This window comes from Ictalurus furcatus, chromosome 7 (genome assembly GCF_023375685.1).
Source record: "Ictalurus furcatus strain D&B chromosome 7, Billie_1.0, whole genome shotgun sequence".
Taxonomy (NCBI): domain Eukaryota; kingdom Metazoa; phylum Chordata; class Actinopteri; order Siluriformes; family Ictaluridae; genus Ictalurus; species Ictalurus furcatus.
The window spans coordinates 27,946,332-27,960,044 of NC_071261.1; the positions used below are offsets into that span (position 1 = coordinate 27,946,332).

Below are 13,713 nucleotides of genomic sequence, written 5' to 3' on the forward strand. Positions count from 1 at the left end.
GTCCACAAACTTTTGACCGGCGGTGTACGTGAAAAATATCGAATGCCTTTTCGGAATCGAGTTTACAAAAACGTACGCGGAGTTAATCTACGGTGGACCTGACCGACGGGTTCATTCACATTCCGGGTTGTACGCGAACACAGCGAGGTATTCATGGCATGTGCAGAAGAAACGGAGCAGGAAGGGCGCTTTCAACCAATTAGTCCGGGGAATGAATACTTTTAATTCGTCTGCTTGTTTTTGTTTGTTAACTAATGTGTGTTTACAAATAAACAAATAAATAAAAATACAATAACGTGGGGAAATAAAGTATACCTTTGCTTTGAGTGCTGGGATGTGTACAGGACAGTGTTTATGATTACAGGAGCAGCTGAAGATTTGTGTATGCACTGTGTTTGGGAAGTGCAATTAAAGTGTGTCCTTACACACACACACACAAACAAGAAGAAAATGACTCGTGCTAGGTTCGACACACACCTTCTCCAGCCGTCACGTAGTTGCTTGCTGTTTCCGAGCGTGTCCCATCCTGCAAAAATAAAAGAAAGAATCAAAACAAAAACAACAGACTCAGACACTCATTTAATGCCAAACTAAATAAACAGCACTTTAAGGAAGAGAGAAAACAAACCAGACTACCGTCACCCTCACGGAGACGCAGCTCTTACCAGATCTTTCTGCATTTTGACGCGGACTTGATTAGCACGCCTTTTCGCGCTTTCTATCCGCTCTTCCAGCGAGGACGACGGGTTACGGGACCGCTCCTCCAGCAGGTCCTGCACAGTGGATGATGTGGGCGTGTCATGCTTTCGCTTCGTCTCAGTTAAATGATTTGAATTGTTTTAATAGAACATCCACCACGATCACGGTGGGAAAGCCAATAACCGGGTTATACCTGTAGCTCCGCCTCTTCCTGTTCCAGCATCTTTCTCAGGATCTGTGTGGCGTGCTTTTGGACTTCTGGGTCCTGAAAGAGAGGAGAAAAATAAACAGATGAGAATACCACTCAAACGTCATGATATTATAAACAGTCTCTAATGTCATTTAGGTCCTAGCAGTGAGGTGTGATCTGAACAGCAGCAGCACTGGGATTCAATGAAAACTTTCTTACTATATTTACTGCAAATAAGCAATAAACCCAAATTCTGTCGAATGCCACACCCAATTCTCAAATCGCACCATGTCCGCCGCTATTAAACATGTCAAGAACTTATAAAACACCGTATCTGCTTATCAACGCAAAGGGCGTTCATTTTTTGCAACAAGAAACCAAAACCTTTCAGTATCGAGTGCTGCACGGCGAAAGACTCAAGGCTGCGTGAGGTCCTTTGTTTTTGAAAAAAAAACACGTCTAGACACGGCAACGTGCTATCATGGCGTTTCGATGCAAATCGTTCAGGCACGAACGAGGCGCCGTGTTTGTCTACGATATCGCAAAACAGAGCGGCTGTGGGTCGCTCGACCAATCACAACGAAGACGAAAGAGCTACCTTGGTTAAAGATAACTGGTTTAAAGTGATTTATACGGACATCCTAATAGGATATTAAGAACATCTGTTATTTTTGGAGTGCTTTGTGGCTCGGTCCGTATCGATCCATCGTCTACCTCGTGTGTGTGTGTGTGTACATCTTAGATTTGTTTATTCGACTCAGGCAGGCTGGTTCGAGTATTTCAGAAGCTGCTGCTCTCTTGGGATGTTCTCTCACAGACACACACACACACACACACACACACAGTCCTGAGAGTTGTGGTAATTTATAAATTATGGCGGTGAAGTGATCAGGAATGTGTTTCAGAGAGACCATGTGAACTTAACCTGGTCATCTAATATTCCTCAGAGCATGATTTGGTATCAATTGAATCCATATTTCATGATGAACGATGCGGTGACATCATAAAATACCATATAGGTTTAGGAAACAGCATTAGCAGTATGTATGTTGCAATGTGTGTTCTTTCTTCCCACACACACACACACACACCTACACACGGGCACCTCACTAGGCTTGCACATCGATATAAACCTCTGAGCTAACAATAATTGTTTATTATAGGATATTAAAAGGTTGTTTTAGACTAAATATAATCAGAACGCTGAGGTATTATACTTCCAGCACTAACTAGGAGATTATTCTTCGGAGTCAGATGATTAATTAAAAGGTATTTAAGTCATAAGGCTAAAACACACAGCAGGCATTTAACCTTCGGCTGCACCTACTTCCGTCTGTGGTTATAGGAGAGCAGAGGGCTAAGCTAATATTAACCTTTACACTTCAGCCCTACAGAGTTTAAACAGAACGGTGCGAAAGACAGAAATCTTCAGACGGGTTCAAGCCTTCCGGAAAGGTTACGGCAACTCAACTAACCACTCTTTACGACCGCGGTGAGCTGAAAGGCATCGCCAAGGCGAACACTGCTATTGTACGTCCTGATAGCGCGTCACACACCTGTAGCGGTTTGGGGCCGGTGATTCTCTGCGATGGCGTGCTGAATGCTGAAGCAGGAAGGGGTGAGGGTGGAGGAGGCGGGGTTTCATCCCCTAGCTGCGTCCTGTGATTGGCTGGGAGTTCAGATGAGAGGGGCTGAAGAGGGACAGAGGCTACTGAAGGAGGTGGGCCCTGGAGTGTCAACGCCACGTACGTTCCAGCTACAGCGAGGGAGCGAGAGAGAAGAAAACCATGAGGTCATGATGCAATTAAACTCAAACGCTGCGTGTGTAATGTCTTTCCACTCACATTTGATCATCTTCACGACTTCTTGATGAGACATGGAAGACACTAAGGAGCCGTTGACCTGCGAGACGAGACGAGGCGAGACGGCACGTGAGGTAAAGTCGCACGAGTTCTCTAAAGCAAAACAGCAATTAAACGTACCTTAATGATCCGGTCTCCTTCCTGCACTCCGGCCTTCACTGCTGCTCCGCCTGTGTGAGGGGGGAAAGGAAAATGATTACTAGGCCAAAAGGAAGGAAGGAATAAAATGGGAAACATCTTGAACGTAGACGTCTGTATAGATTCGGTGCAGTGCGTAGATACCTGGACGAACGTTCTGCACCAGCTTAATTCTTTCTCCACACACGGTGAAGCCGAAGCCCAGACTGTCCCTCTGTACGATCACGCATCTCTGCACCAGACCTGCAGCTGGAAAGAACGACAGAGGGATGAGGGAGGAAAATAAAAGAGAGAGAGAGAGAGAGAGAGAGAGAGAGAGAGAGAGAGAGAGAGAGAGAGAGAGACAGTGAAGCAGCATATATTAATTTGACCACAGGGCAGTGCAACACACACACACACACACACACACACCACTCAGGAGCTGAATGCAGTGATTAGAATTAGGGCTGGGCAATATTTAGACATATATAGAACCGGTCAAAAGTTTGTGGACACTTGACTCACATGTTTCTCATGATCTTAAAAACCTTTTGATCTGAACGTGTATTAGAATAATAATAAAGTCATCAAAACTCTGGAGGAACACAAGTGGAACTATGGGAATTATGTCATGATAAAAAAAAAAAAATCCCAAATAAATCCTAAATAATTTAATATTTTAGCATCTTCAAAGTAGACACACTTTTTGCCGAGAGTTTCCAGAAATATATTCTTGGCGTTTCCTCACCAGATCTCTTGAGGAATTTCCCCGAGATGCTTTTTAAACGGTATTAAATGTTAAGTTTTCTAATGAAAGAAACGAATATGCCAGAACGATTATTTTTTTTTGTCTACGACACCGACTTCACACATTTAATCACACCCCTTCAGATCAAAAGCTTTTTATTAGGATCATGAGAAACGTTGCAGTCGAGTGTCCACAAACTTATGACCGGTAGTGGATAAATTACTGCATTTAAAATGAGGGAGGAAATTAGTTTTAAACTGAAAATACGCCCCTTCAGATGTGACCATGGGGAACTTTTATAGTACTTGGAGTTTCATACGATCGTTTAAAAAATAAATACTACCTAATACTACCTCGTGGCTCAAATAACATTTTCCATCATTCAAATACGTCACTTAGTTGTGACTATACAGTCTATTTTAAGTCTACGCTTCATGCAAAGCAGTGGGAACAGAGAAGTGGACGTTTCTGTGGAATGACCCTGAGATTCAGTAGTGCTGTGTTTATGTTGGAAACACGTTTGGTATCTGGTGGTTTGTTTGGAGGACGTTACCTGCACCGTCAGCAGGGAACTCGGCGAAAGAGTCTCTCTGCTGGCCGAGAGAAGACCTCGAGTCTCCCAGCGTCAAGCTGCTCAACCTGAAAGGAGGAGAACAAGTGAAACGTGTATTAGTGTCAGCGCTGGAGAGCTAACGTCACGGCTTACGAGCTGCAGGGAGAGAGGAGGAAGAGGGAGAGGACGGAGGACGTGCGGCGGGAAGAGCCGAGAGCAAATCGATGGTGCAAAGACATAATGAAAGAGGGATTTAAATAAATAAATAAATAAATAAATAAAGTGAAAGCATTATTGACGAGGCGAGGTTTGAAGGGAACATACGGAGACATTCCTTGCTTGGTTTGGAGGCAGGCATTTGAAAAAGTGCAGGGAGCAGAAACGGTTATTTTAATAGCCCTGTCTCTAAAACACGGACTCTTTCCTACGGGCGTCGTTTCTAGATTTCAGATCATTTTAGGACTTTCCTGGTTTTAGGAGAACTCAACACGGCGCTGACGCGAGTCGATGCTATCGGGGACAAATCGGCGACAAACGCAGCGTTAACAATCGTTAAGGATTTGTGACTGCTAGCGGGCGCAACTTTCCGTTTTCATCGCCGGAACGGCGTTTTGCTAATAATTTAAGCCGCCTCTTAGCTGAAACCTTGAGTGTGAATTACCTCAGAAGTGGAATTACGTCGTTTTTGACCTCTGTGTGTTTATGCTACAAAGTGGGGGAAACAACACGGATGCCTCCATATTAATCTATTGTGACGTACTCGCCAAGCTGGCCAGCTGACTGTATACCTTCTCTATAGTCAGGCAGTACGTTTACATGGACAACAATAATCCAATATTAACCCGATTAAGACAATACCCTGATTAAGAAACTAGCATGTAACATTTTTAAATCACCTTAATCCGACTAAAGTCATACTCGAGGTAAACACAAATGGAATTAGGACAGGTGGAGTACTCCTGTTTTATTCGCATTATCGACGTGCGTTACAGACATGTAAACACCTTAATCACATTATGAACGTCGTGTGAGAGTTTTCACCGCATTGTGCGACAGGACACGTACACACACGGCAGCGCTCAACCGTTTGACGGCAAACAAGAGAGCACGGCTGCGTCCCAAACCGCGTACTTGCCTACTATAGGCGTATAGCAGGCGAAATACATGTATCTCGGCTACTATACAGTAGGTAAGTACGCGGTTTGGGACGCAGCCCACGGCTTCAAGCAGTCGTCTATTAGCACGTATAGCACGAGAAATAATTATCCGAACTGGAAGCGTTCGTAAAAATTCAAAATAAAAACACCCAGAACTGTATACGGTCCCATAATGAAGACCAACTGTATGTCGATACGTGAAATTCTGGAGGGACGTCGGACGGCGTGGCGCGGTGACGTAATGACGTGTGCCGTTAATGTAATTATGTTCTATAACATGTAAAACGGGAACATGACAGGAGTATTCTAAAAGCGACTCATGTAAACACCTTAATCACATTATTATCTTACTCAGAGTAAGGTCCATAATTAGATTACTGCTGTCCATGTAAACGTAGTCAGTGTTACTGATTTGTCTGCTGATATACACACTTGTATATACGGTATACTGTAACTCATTCTACTTTGATTACTGTTGACGCTGTGAGCAGACACGTTGATTTGACGTCACTTGCTGACCTCTGAGTTTTTTTTGGAGTTCATCCCACATTGTGAGTGTTACGTGGATGAGTAAATATCCAAAAGATATAAACAGGTATCTGTTGTTTTATCTATAAGCAATGTCTCTGTGCTGCATGTAGATCCTGTACGATTTTAGATTTTATTCAGTAAAATACACGCCCTTAAACCCAGAAGTAGAAGCTGTAAAATCCCCAACAGTTCCTGTTATCTTAAGACGGTATTTTAGGAAAGTCCCACATCTGACGGTGTAATGGTTTGTCTCCTAAACTGACAGAAACACAACGTAATTTCCTTAAACAAACACTTTCACTGTGTCGAGTCAATAAAGCGCACTTACTATGGTTTTGAAACGTGCCCAATTTGGTTTTAAAGCTCTCAAACAATAGATTTACATGCATCCGACGTCAAAAAAAAACTTTAACGTGCTCATAATTTAAGCTGCAGCATTACCTTTTTCCCCCCAGTGTCACAAACGACTCCTTAAAATGATCCGTTCTAAAAGATTCATTCAGATCTTTCAGAGAGCATACTCTGCTCTGATCGGTCAGATGTGCCAGTCTGTTGTGATTGGTCTACCGCCGTCAGTGCGTTTCAAAAAGGAAACGCCCACTACCGTAACGAGTTTCGGCTCCACCGATGGAGACGAGAGGCGGAGCTTTTTGTTACAAACCTAACTCGTTTCAGCTGTTCAGAACCGGTTCCTTCTTTCGGGAGTCGATAACTCCGTTTGTCCTGCACTTTGGTCTTTTGAAACTTTGCAGATGTTTTTACATTCACAAACCGCTACGTCTAGAACACACTACATGAAAGGTAATATTTGAACAACCGTAATAGGTGCACTTTAAATCCATGTAGATCGAACGTTATTCGTTCGCTCTGCTTAAACGTTACAATCCGACTCCCTGCACCTTCGATCAATAAGCAGAGGCAGAATATCCGACAACTCACCAAGCAGCAAACGGACTAAGTGAAGGCATGAACGACAGAGAGAAAGAACAGTGAGGCTATAACAGAGAAACACACAGAAAGGCAGGAAAACAAGGCTGGGCGAAATCTGAAATATAAGGAAACAGTAACTATACGAGATCAGTATTGGGCCAATATCAGTACATTTATTCAGTACACCAGTGCTGCACTTGGAGGAGAAGTTTCAATATCGGAAAAGAAAGAGCGCTACCGTGCGAACTCTATTACGTATCTATATACACGTTGCATCCATAGCATGTCATCAGTAAGGTAAATGACAACAGTGTTTATTATTGAAGCAATTAAACACTTTAAAGAAAAACAGACGAGGTGTAGTCTGCTGCACATTAATCGAAGTCGAATGCTCGCGTCTGATCGGTCAAAACTGTGTTCATTTTCTAGAACAGCAGCTCTGACTGCAGCTCCGGCTGCAAGGTTTATATTTATACGCTTGTTCTAATACGTTATCGTTTCTATCGTAAAAACTCGACTATAAAATACGGTTATTCAGTCCGTACAGGATTTCCCCAGAGTCTTTCTGCGATTGTTGCTGCAAAAATGCTCGATCTCGCAGCGGCTTTTTAAAAAATTTGCTGAGTTTTTTTTGTGCGTGTGTGTTTTTCGCAGTGATGTTTGTTGGTAAATGAGACATTTTAGACGTACTCGCGTTCGACGCACGTGAACCGAAGAGGGCTTTGGCTGAACGTGCGTCGTGATGACGTCATGCGACAACTCACCCACAAACCAACAAACGAGTAATAGGCGATTTTCTGTGAGGAAGGAGTCTCCAGTGTCAGCCCTTTGCAACATAATAACTTGTGTTAAAAGACAATGTTTTTCAGAACAGAAAGCTTGAGACTCTTTGGTTTCTTAGCCACGTGACAAGAGAGAGAGAGAAGAAACGGAGAGACGAGGCCGGCGAGGGAACGACGAACGATGTTTATAGCTGCTATAACATAAGCGATAACTTGATTTGTGGGCAAGCCACCTTGAACAAACCGAACAATAAGTGGATAAAATGTACAACATGCCATCGTTTAATAAGTAAAAACTGTAATTGTTGGCAACCTGCTGTGGTATAAGAGGAATAAAACACTTCAAGTCCATGATGTCTCACACACACACACACACACACACACACACACACACACACACACTCACTATCGCGCCGCTGATTATTTTCCTGTAGCAACGTGCCACTTCCTGTTTTGATCCACACTGATACTATGTAAGTATTGCTTATGGGAATATTAATCAGATGTTTGGTCACATTAGACTGAATGTACAGTATGTTACATACGTACAAAGTTGTTCATTTATTTATTTTTTTTTACATATGTACAAAGTATCGGGGCGGGGGGGGATGGGTGTTCCACTTAAAATGACAAATAAATGACTTTTAGCGCATTGTAGAAGCAAAGAGGAACTCGACTGATTTGGGAATTTTAAAAAAGGCCTCCAGGGTGACTTCTATACGTGTTAGATCATAGCATTAATACCTTAAATATTCCAAAATAGTAGAAATTCGTGACCTGACCGTGTGTGTCAAGGTGCCGATTATGCATTATTCATCACCTATATCTAATTACCTCAGTATAACGCCCAGCCCTAGAGGGAACAAAACCTTTTATTTACCCCCCCCCCCCCAGTGAACGAGTGCACTACATCATTAAGCCTTCATTCAAATTCCTGTTTACGACATCAATCAGCTCGCAAACTGCGGCTTCTGTACACCAGCGCCTTAAGACAGACGTCTTAATGACCTTTGACCTCACGGTTGTGAGCTACCACTACCAGGACGGGGCAGTCCGTCTCATACAGGATGCACAGGTAGAGCGGGCGTACGAGATGGACGAGATAAAAGACAAAAGAAGAACAGGCAGACAGAAAAACAGAGATAAAGACATACACAGACGGAGAGACTGTCGTCCTCGGCTACGTGTGATGAAAGGAAGGGGGACATCTGATGGATAGACGATACCGTGACAGTCCCTGCGTGTGCCACAGTGCCGTCTGCCTCACACAAACACACTATTGTATTAAACACCGAGGGGGAAAACCAGCAGACGAGCGAGCGAGCAGCGGCAGAGACGCAACATCGAGGAAGTGGAAAAACCAGCGAGTTTTTTTTAACCGTACGCCAGACGGCAGTTCTGAGTACTGACCCGCTGCAAGGATACACTCTATTTCCGATTAAAGTCCGTGGGTGTGTAACGCTAGTAAGCTATACTTTTAACTACAAGTACTCGTATAACGTCGTATCAGCTTTCCCGATACTGGAGTACAAATAAAACACAACACGGCACGCCGCTATAGGAAATATACTCAACAGCAGAGCTCCCGTCACCTCCGCGACGAGGATTATTTTCCTGTAACAGTGTTAAATTCCTCTTACAGGACAACGATTACAACGTTTTGTTTACTAACAACCACTACGACATACTTTTTATCCATTTATAGTTGCACCGAACGTTCTGCAACGTCCACAAAACAAGTATGTTACTTTTCCACTTAGGTATAATATAATATTACGGGTATAACATAAGCAATCGCTCCTTCACCGTTCTATCGATTTCCTCTCTCCAGCCGTTAAAATAAAAACAAAAACAACGTCGTCGCGTTTTCTGAAATGAGCTGTTTATTTAACTTTGACGGAAAACTCTCAGCGCTATCAAGTTTATAATTAACTTCCTTATTAACTTAAAGAGAGAAAGAAAGAAAGAAAAAAGAACAACTGGTGAGGAAATGACCGGTAATATCTCTCTGGAGTCTCCAGTGTCAGCACTTTTTACGTTTTTTTAACACTGATGGAAGGAGTCTCCAGTGTCAGCGCTTTTTACGTTTTTTAACACTGATGGAAGGAGTCTCCAGTGTCAGAACTTTTTACGTTTTTTAACACTGATGGAAGGAGTCTCCAGTGTCAGAACTTTTTACGTTTTTTTAACACTGATGGAAGGAGTCTCCAGTGTCAGTGCTTTTTACGTTTTTTAACACTGATGGAAGGTGTCTCCAGTGTCAGAGCTTTTTACGTTTTTTAACACTGATGGAAGGAGTCTCCAGTGTCAACGCATTTTAGGTTTTTTTTTAACACTGATGGAAGGAGTCTCCAGTGTCAGTGCTTTTTACGTTTTTTAACACTGATGGAAGGTGTCTCCAGTGTCAGAGCTTTTTACGTTTTTTAACACTGATGGAAGGTGTCTCCAGTGTCAACGCATTTTACGTTTTTTTTAACACTGATGGAAGGAGTCTCCAGTGTCAGAGCTTTTTACGTTTTTTAACACTGATGGAAGGAGTCTCCAGTGTCAACGCATTTTACGTTTTTTTTTAACACTGATGGAAGGAGTCTCCAGTGTCGACGCATTTTACGTTTTTTTTAACACTGATGGAAGGAGTCTCCAGTGTCAGAGCTTTTTACGTTTTTTAACACTGATGGAAGGAGTCTCCAGTGTCAGAGCTTTTTACGTTTTTTTTAACACTGATGGAAGGAGTCTCCAGGGTCAGCGCTTGATAACAGTCAGATTTAAAGCTGCATTGTTTTTCAGTCTTCTTAGCTTCTAGAGAAAGCAAGGGACTGTTTATAGCAGCTATAATCAGTCCCTCCAGGATCTCGTGATCGTAGAAATGAACGCCAAATTCGAGCGGAATCCGCAATATTCACGGGAGCTTGCAATCTGTCAAGATTTACCGTAGGATTTCCGACTGTAGATCTGGGCCGAGACGCGTCACGTGACATCACCACGATGCGCATTCAGCCAAAGCAGTCTTCGATTCACGTGCGTCGAACACAAGCCCAGAAAAAAGGTCTCATTTACCAACAAACATCAGTGTGAAAAACAATTTTGTACAATTGCAGTTTCGCCAATTCAAGTGACAAAAAAACTCGGCATATGCATCACAACGTGAGAAAAAAAAAACAGCACAAAATCAAGCATCGTTGGCCGCAACAATCACCAAAAATAAAACTGTACGATGTACGTGATAACAGGAACTAACTCAGATGTTCCACAAGATTAAATGTAACTATACCCATGATGTGTTGTTTTTTTTTTTTTAATGAATAAGTTAACAATTGTTGCGGTACAAGAGGTAGTAATCAACTTCAGGGTGGATTTAATAACGCCGCTTCATATCGAGCTGCATCACTGATTATTTTCCTGGGAAAGCATGCCTCAGAGTGTTCTGTTACTTACATATCAAGGTGCAGGAGGAAAAAAATACACAAAAACGGCACTTTAAGACTAAGCATTTTCAAACCTGCTGTACCGCTCACTCTACAACTTTCTTTTCCGTAGCGTTTCATTTCATCCAGGACGCACATGGTGCGACAGATCACACCGGATCATACCTGTCCAGAGTCGACGTTGGAGGTCGAACACTCATGTCTGCGCAGCTCCCGAAGCTCGACCACTCGTCTGTGTAGTGAACCTGTGGTCAGCGTCTGGTCATCTCCGTAGCCAAACTGTCCGTCTCAGCTTCTTCCTCGCTCTTGATTCATTCACAGGGCGAAGATGTCACTTTTCTTCCCGTACGTTATGGTTTATTTATTTATATCTTTCAGGCCACGGCGATGGTCCTGGTATGCATCGTCTCATTTATAATGCTGAGTGATCTGGGATGGTCCAAAACCCTGAAGAGTTGGAGATTGTACCTCTGTCCACTCACTTTAAAGCTTTAGATTTGGGATATGAAATGAACTACTGGGCAGATTTAACATTTCCTTTCTCCTCTGACTTTTAGTCAAGTTGATGATATGCCCACAAGGTCATAAATGCCAGCAGCATGAAGTGTGAACCTTAATTTAGAGTTATCTTTAATTTAGAAACAACACTTTAGTGTGTCACAGCCTACGGTTGCTCTTAGAGTTGAACATTAGTGCATCCTTAAATGAAATGAGTAGAGAAAGATTGTGTTTCAGAACATGATAATAAAAATAATAATGATAATAATCCTCGTTAAATGTCACTGAACTCTGCTGTACCCTGAAGCCTTGGCTAACTAGTGACAATGTTGTAAACAAAGCAAGGTGACTGAGTGACTGAGTGGGGGAAAATGACCAATTTTAACACATTAATTTCTAAAGTGCACTCATTAAAGAAACTCTCGCAAATTCTTTTTGCTCTTAGAAACAAATTAACGTCGCTAAAATATTACTATTATTATTATTGCTGCAAAACAAGCCAGCAATCTACAAGTAGTGTTATCTAGCTAGCTCCAAACAGGGTTGTTAATAATTTAAAGTAAATAAGGATGCCTAAAATTGTCTATTTGTTGCGAATGTGTTAAAATTTTTTAAACCGTCTTCGAGAATTAAACAGTTAATAAGATAAAACAGAATCCATAAGATAGATATCCTGGGAATCTGCGTCCAGAGTTGTAGGCCGGACCGAATCCCCGATGTTGCGTTAAAGCGACGCCGGAACGCAGCGTTCCTCTCTCGGCTACGTCTCGGATCGATCCCTCGCAGGCCCGGGGATATCTGCTCAAGCTATGTAGCCTGAGATCAATCAATCAGTGGTTGAGAGGACAGCTTTGCGTTAACCCGTAAGCAAACTTGCAATATGCAAGCCAAAAAAAAAAAAAGAATAGGAAAAACAACAATAAAAACACAGTCCCTCGAGTGTTTTTATCAAGTGATGCGATCGCTGGTAAAATTCCTAAAAACGAGGCAGTCATGAAGCTTCATGAGATCAGTCTGAAGCTGGTCCATTCCGCAGGATCACTTTCCATTGTGCTATACACATCCGCCTGTTGTGTTTCAGGACTCCAGCAGGATCCACTCAGCATCTCCAAACTGTGCTTCATTGGGGACACAGGGTTTAATTCTCCTGCCTGCTACAGAAATTATAGCAGCACCATCGCCTTGAGGTTTCTGTTTGGACACTGGAGAGGAAAAACAGACTCACAGTCGCCATCTTGCAGTGGGAGAGAAGAACTGCAAGGAAAACAGTGCTGGTGTTTCCTCAAGCCTGGAGCAGGGCTGGGACATGGAGATCTACAGTGCTCAGACTCCTATTCCGTGTTACTAAGCATAATGTTTGTTAAATCAACATCAAGACAAGATATATTATTTGAAATCCTACAAACAACACTCAGGTTACAAAAGCCAGGTACAAAAATCTTCTTAGTATGGGTAGCATCTCATGTAGGGGTGGAAGGGAACGATGAAGCAGATGCTTTCGCCAAGAAGACCTTGGAAAATTCAGAAATAGGACTAAATATTACGTTACGCAAATTGAATTAGGATACAATAATTCATTCATCAATAATTACAAAACACTCATTCAACAAGTCATTCATTCATCCTCAGCTTTATCCTGATCAGGGTTGCTGTGTATCCTGAACCTGTCCTAAACGTGAGGCAGGAACTCATCCTGAATGGCAAGCCCGTCCATTACAAGACACCACGCGCACACACATTTACACACTCAATCACACTTAGGAGCACATTTTAGCACAGGAGATCCACCTACTGGCGTGTTTTTGGGAGGTGGGATGAAACTGGAGAACCTGGAGAATGCACATGGAGACTAAACTTGTCTAGATATTAAGATGTGTATGGCATTATATGAAAAATAAGGCCCCGAATATACCCCTCACATACACACACACACACACACACACACACACACGCACAACCCAAGACCTTAAACAAATATGATTAAAACAGAAGCCGATATGCAAAATACAATGTAAGTAAATGAGGGAAAAGATGTACAATAGACATACAATAGACATGGAAAGTGATTCAGTGACAATAAGAATAAGAATGAATTGGGTGACAGTCTATTCAGGAGCTGGCATTGTTCTTTAGCCTGCTTGTTCATGACTGGACTCTCCTATAACACTGGAATCTGGAAAACAGTTTGTATGCTCAGTGACTAAGGTCTGACGTGATTTTG

The 13,713-nt window shown here is 42.6% G+C and overlaps 1 protein-coding gene across 5 annotated transcripts in view; it reads right to left on the reverse strand.

Moving 5' to 3' along the window:
* The window catches only part of arhgef11 (Rho guanine nucleotide exchange factor (GEF) 11), a 40,745-nt gene extending 28,022 nt beyond the window's left edge, over positions 1-12,723 (reverse strand). For 4 of the 5 annotated variants that reach the window (XR_008386347.1, XM_053629637.1, XM_053629636.1 and 1 more), the window contains exons 1-9: positions 11,160-12,721; positions 4,170-4,255; positions 3,034-3,138; positions 2,872-2,921; positions 2,734-2,791; positions 2,446-2,645; positions 893-964; positions 666-773; positions 478-526 (exon numbers count right to left, since the gene is read on the reverse strand). Coding sequence is in view for 4 of the 5 variants with exons in the window: in XM_053629637.1 (XP_053485612.1) it covers positions 478-526; positions 666-773; positions 893-964; positions 2,446-2,645; positions 2,734-2,791; positions 2,872-2,921; positions 3,034-3,138; positions 4,170-4,255; positions 11,160-11,194 (763 nt within the window). In the remaining variant the exon portion in view is untranslated. Of the gene's footprint in view, positions 1-477; positions 527-665; positions 774-892; positions 965-2,445; positions 2,646-2,733; positions 2,792-2,871; positions 2,922-3,033; positions 3,139-4,169; positions 4,256-11,159 lie in introns of all 5 variants that reach the window. The other variant, XM_053629638.1, reaches the window with a different exon arrangement.
* Between the last annotated feature and the right edge of the window lie 990 nt (positions 12,724-13,713).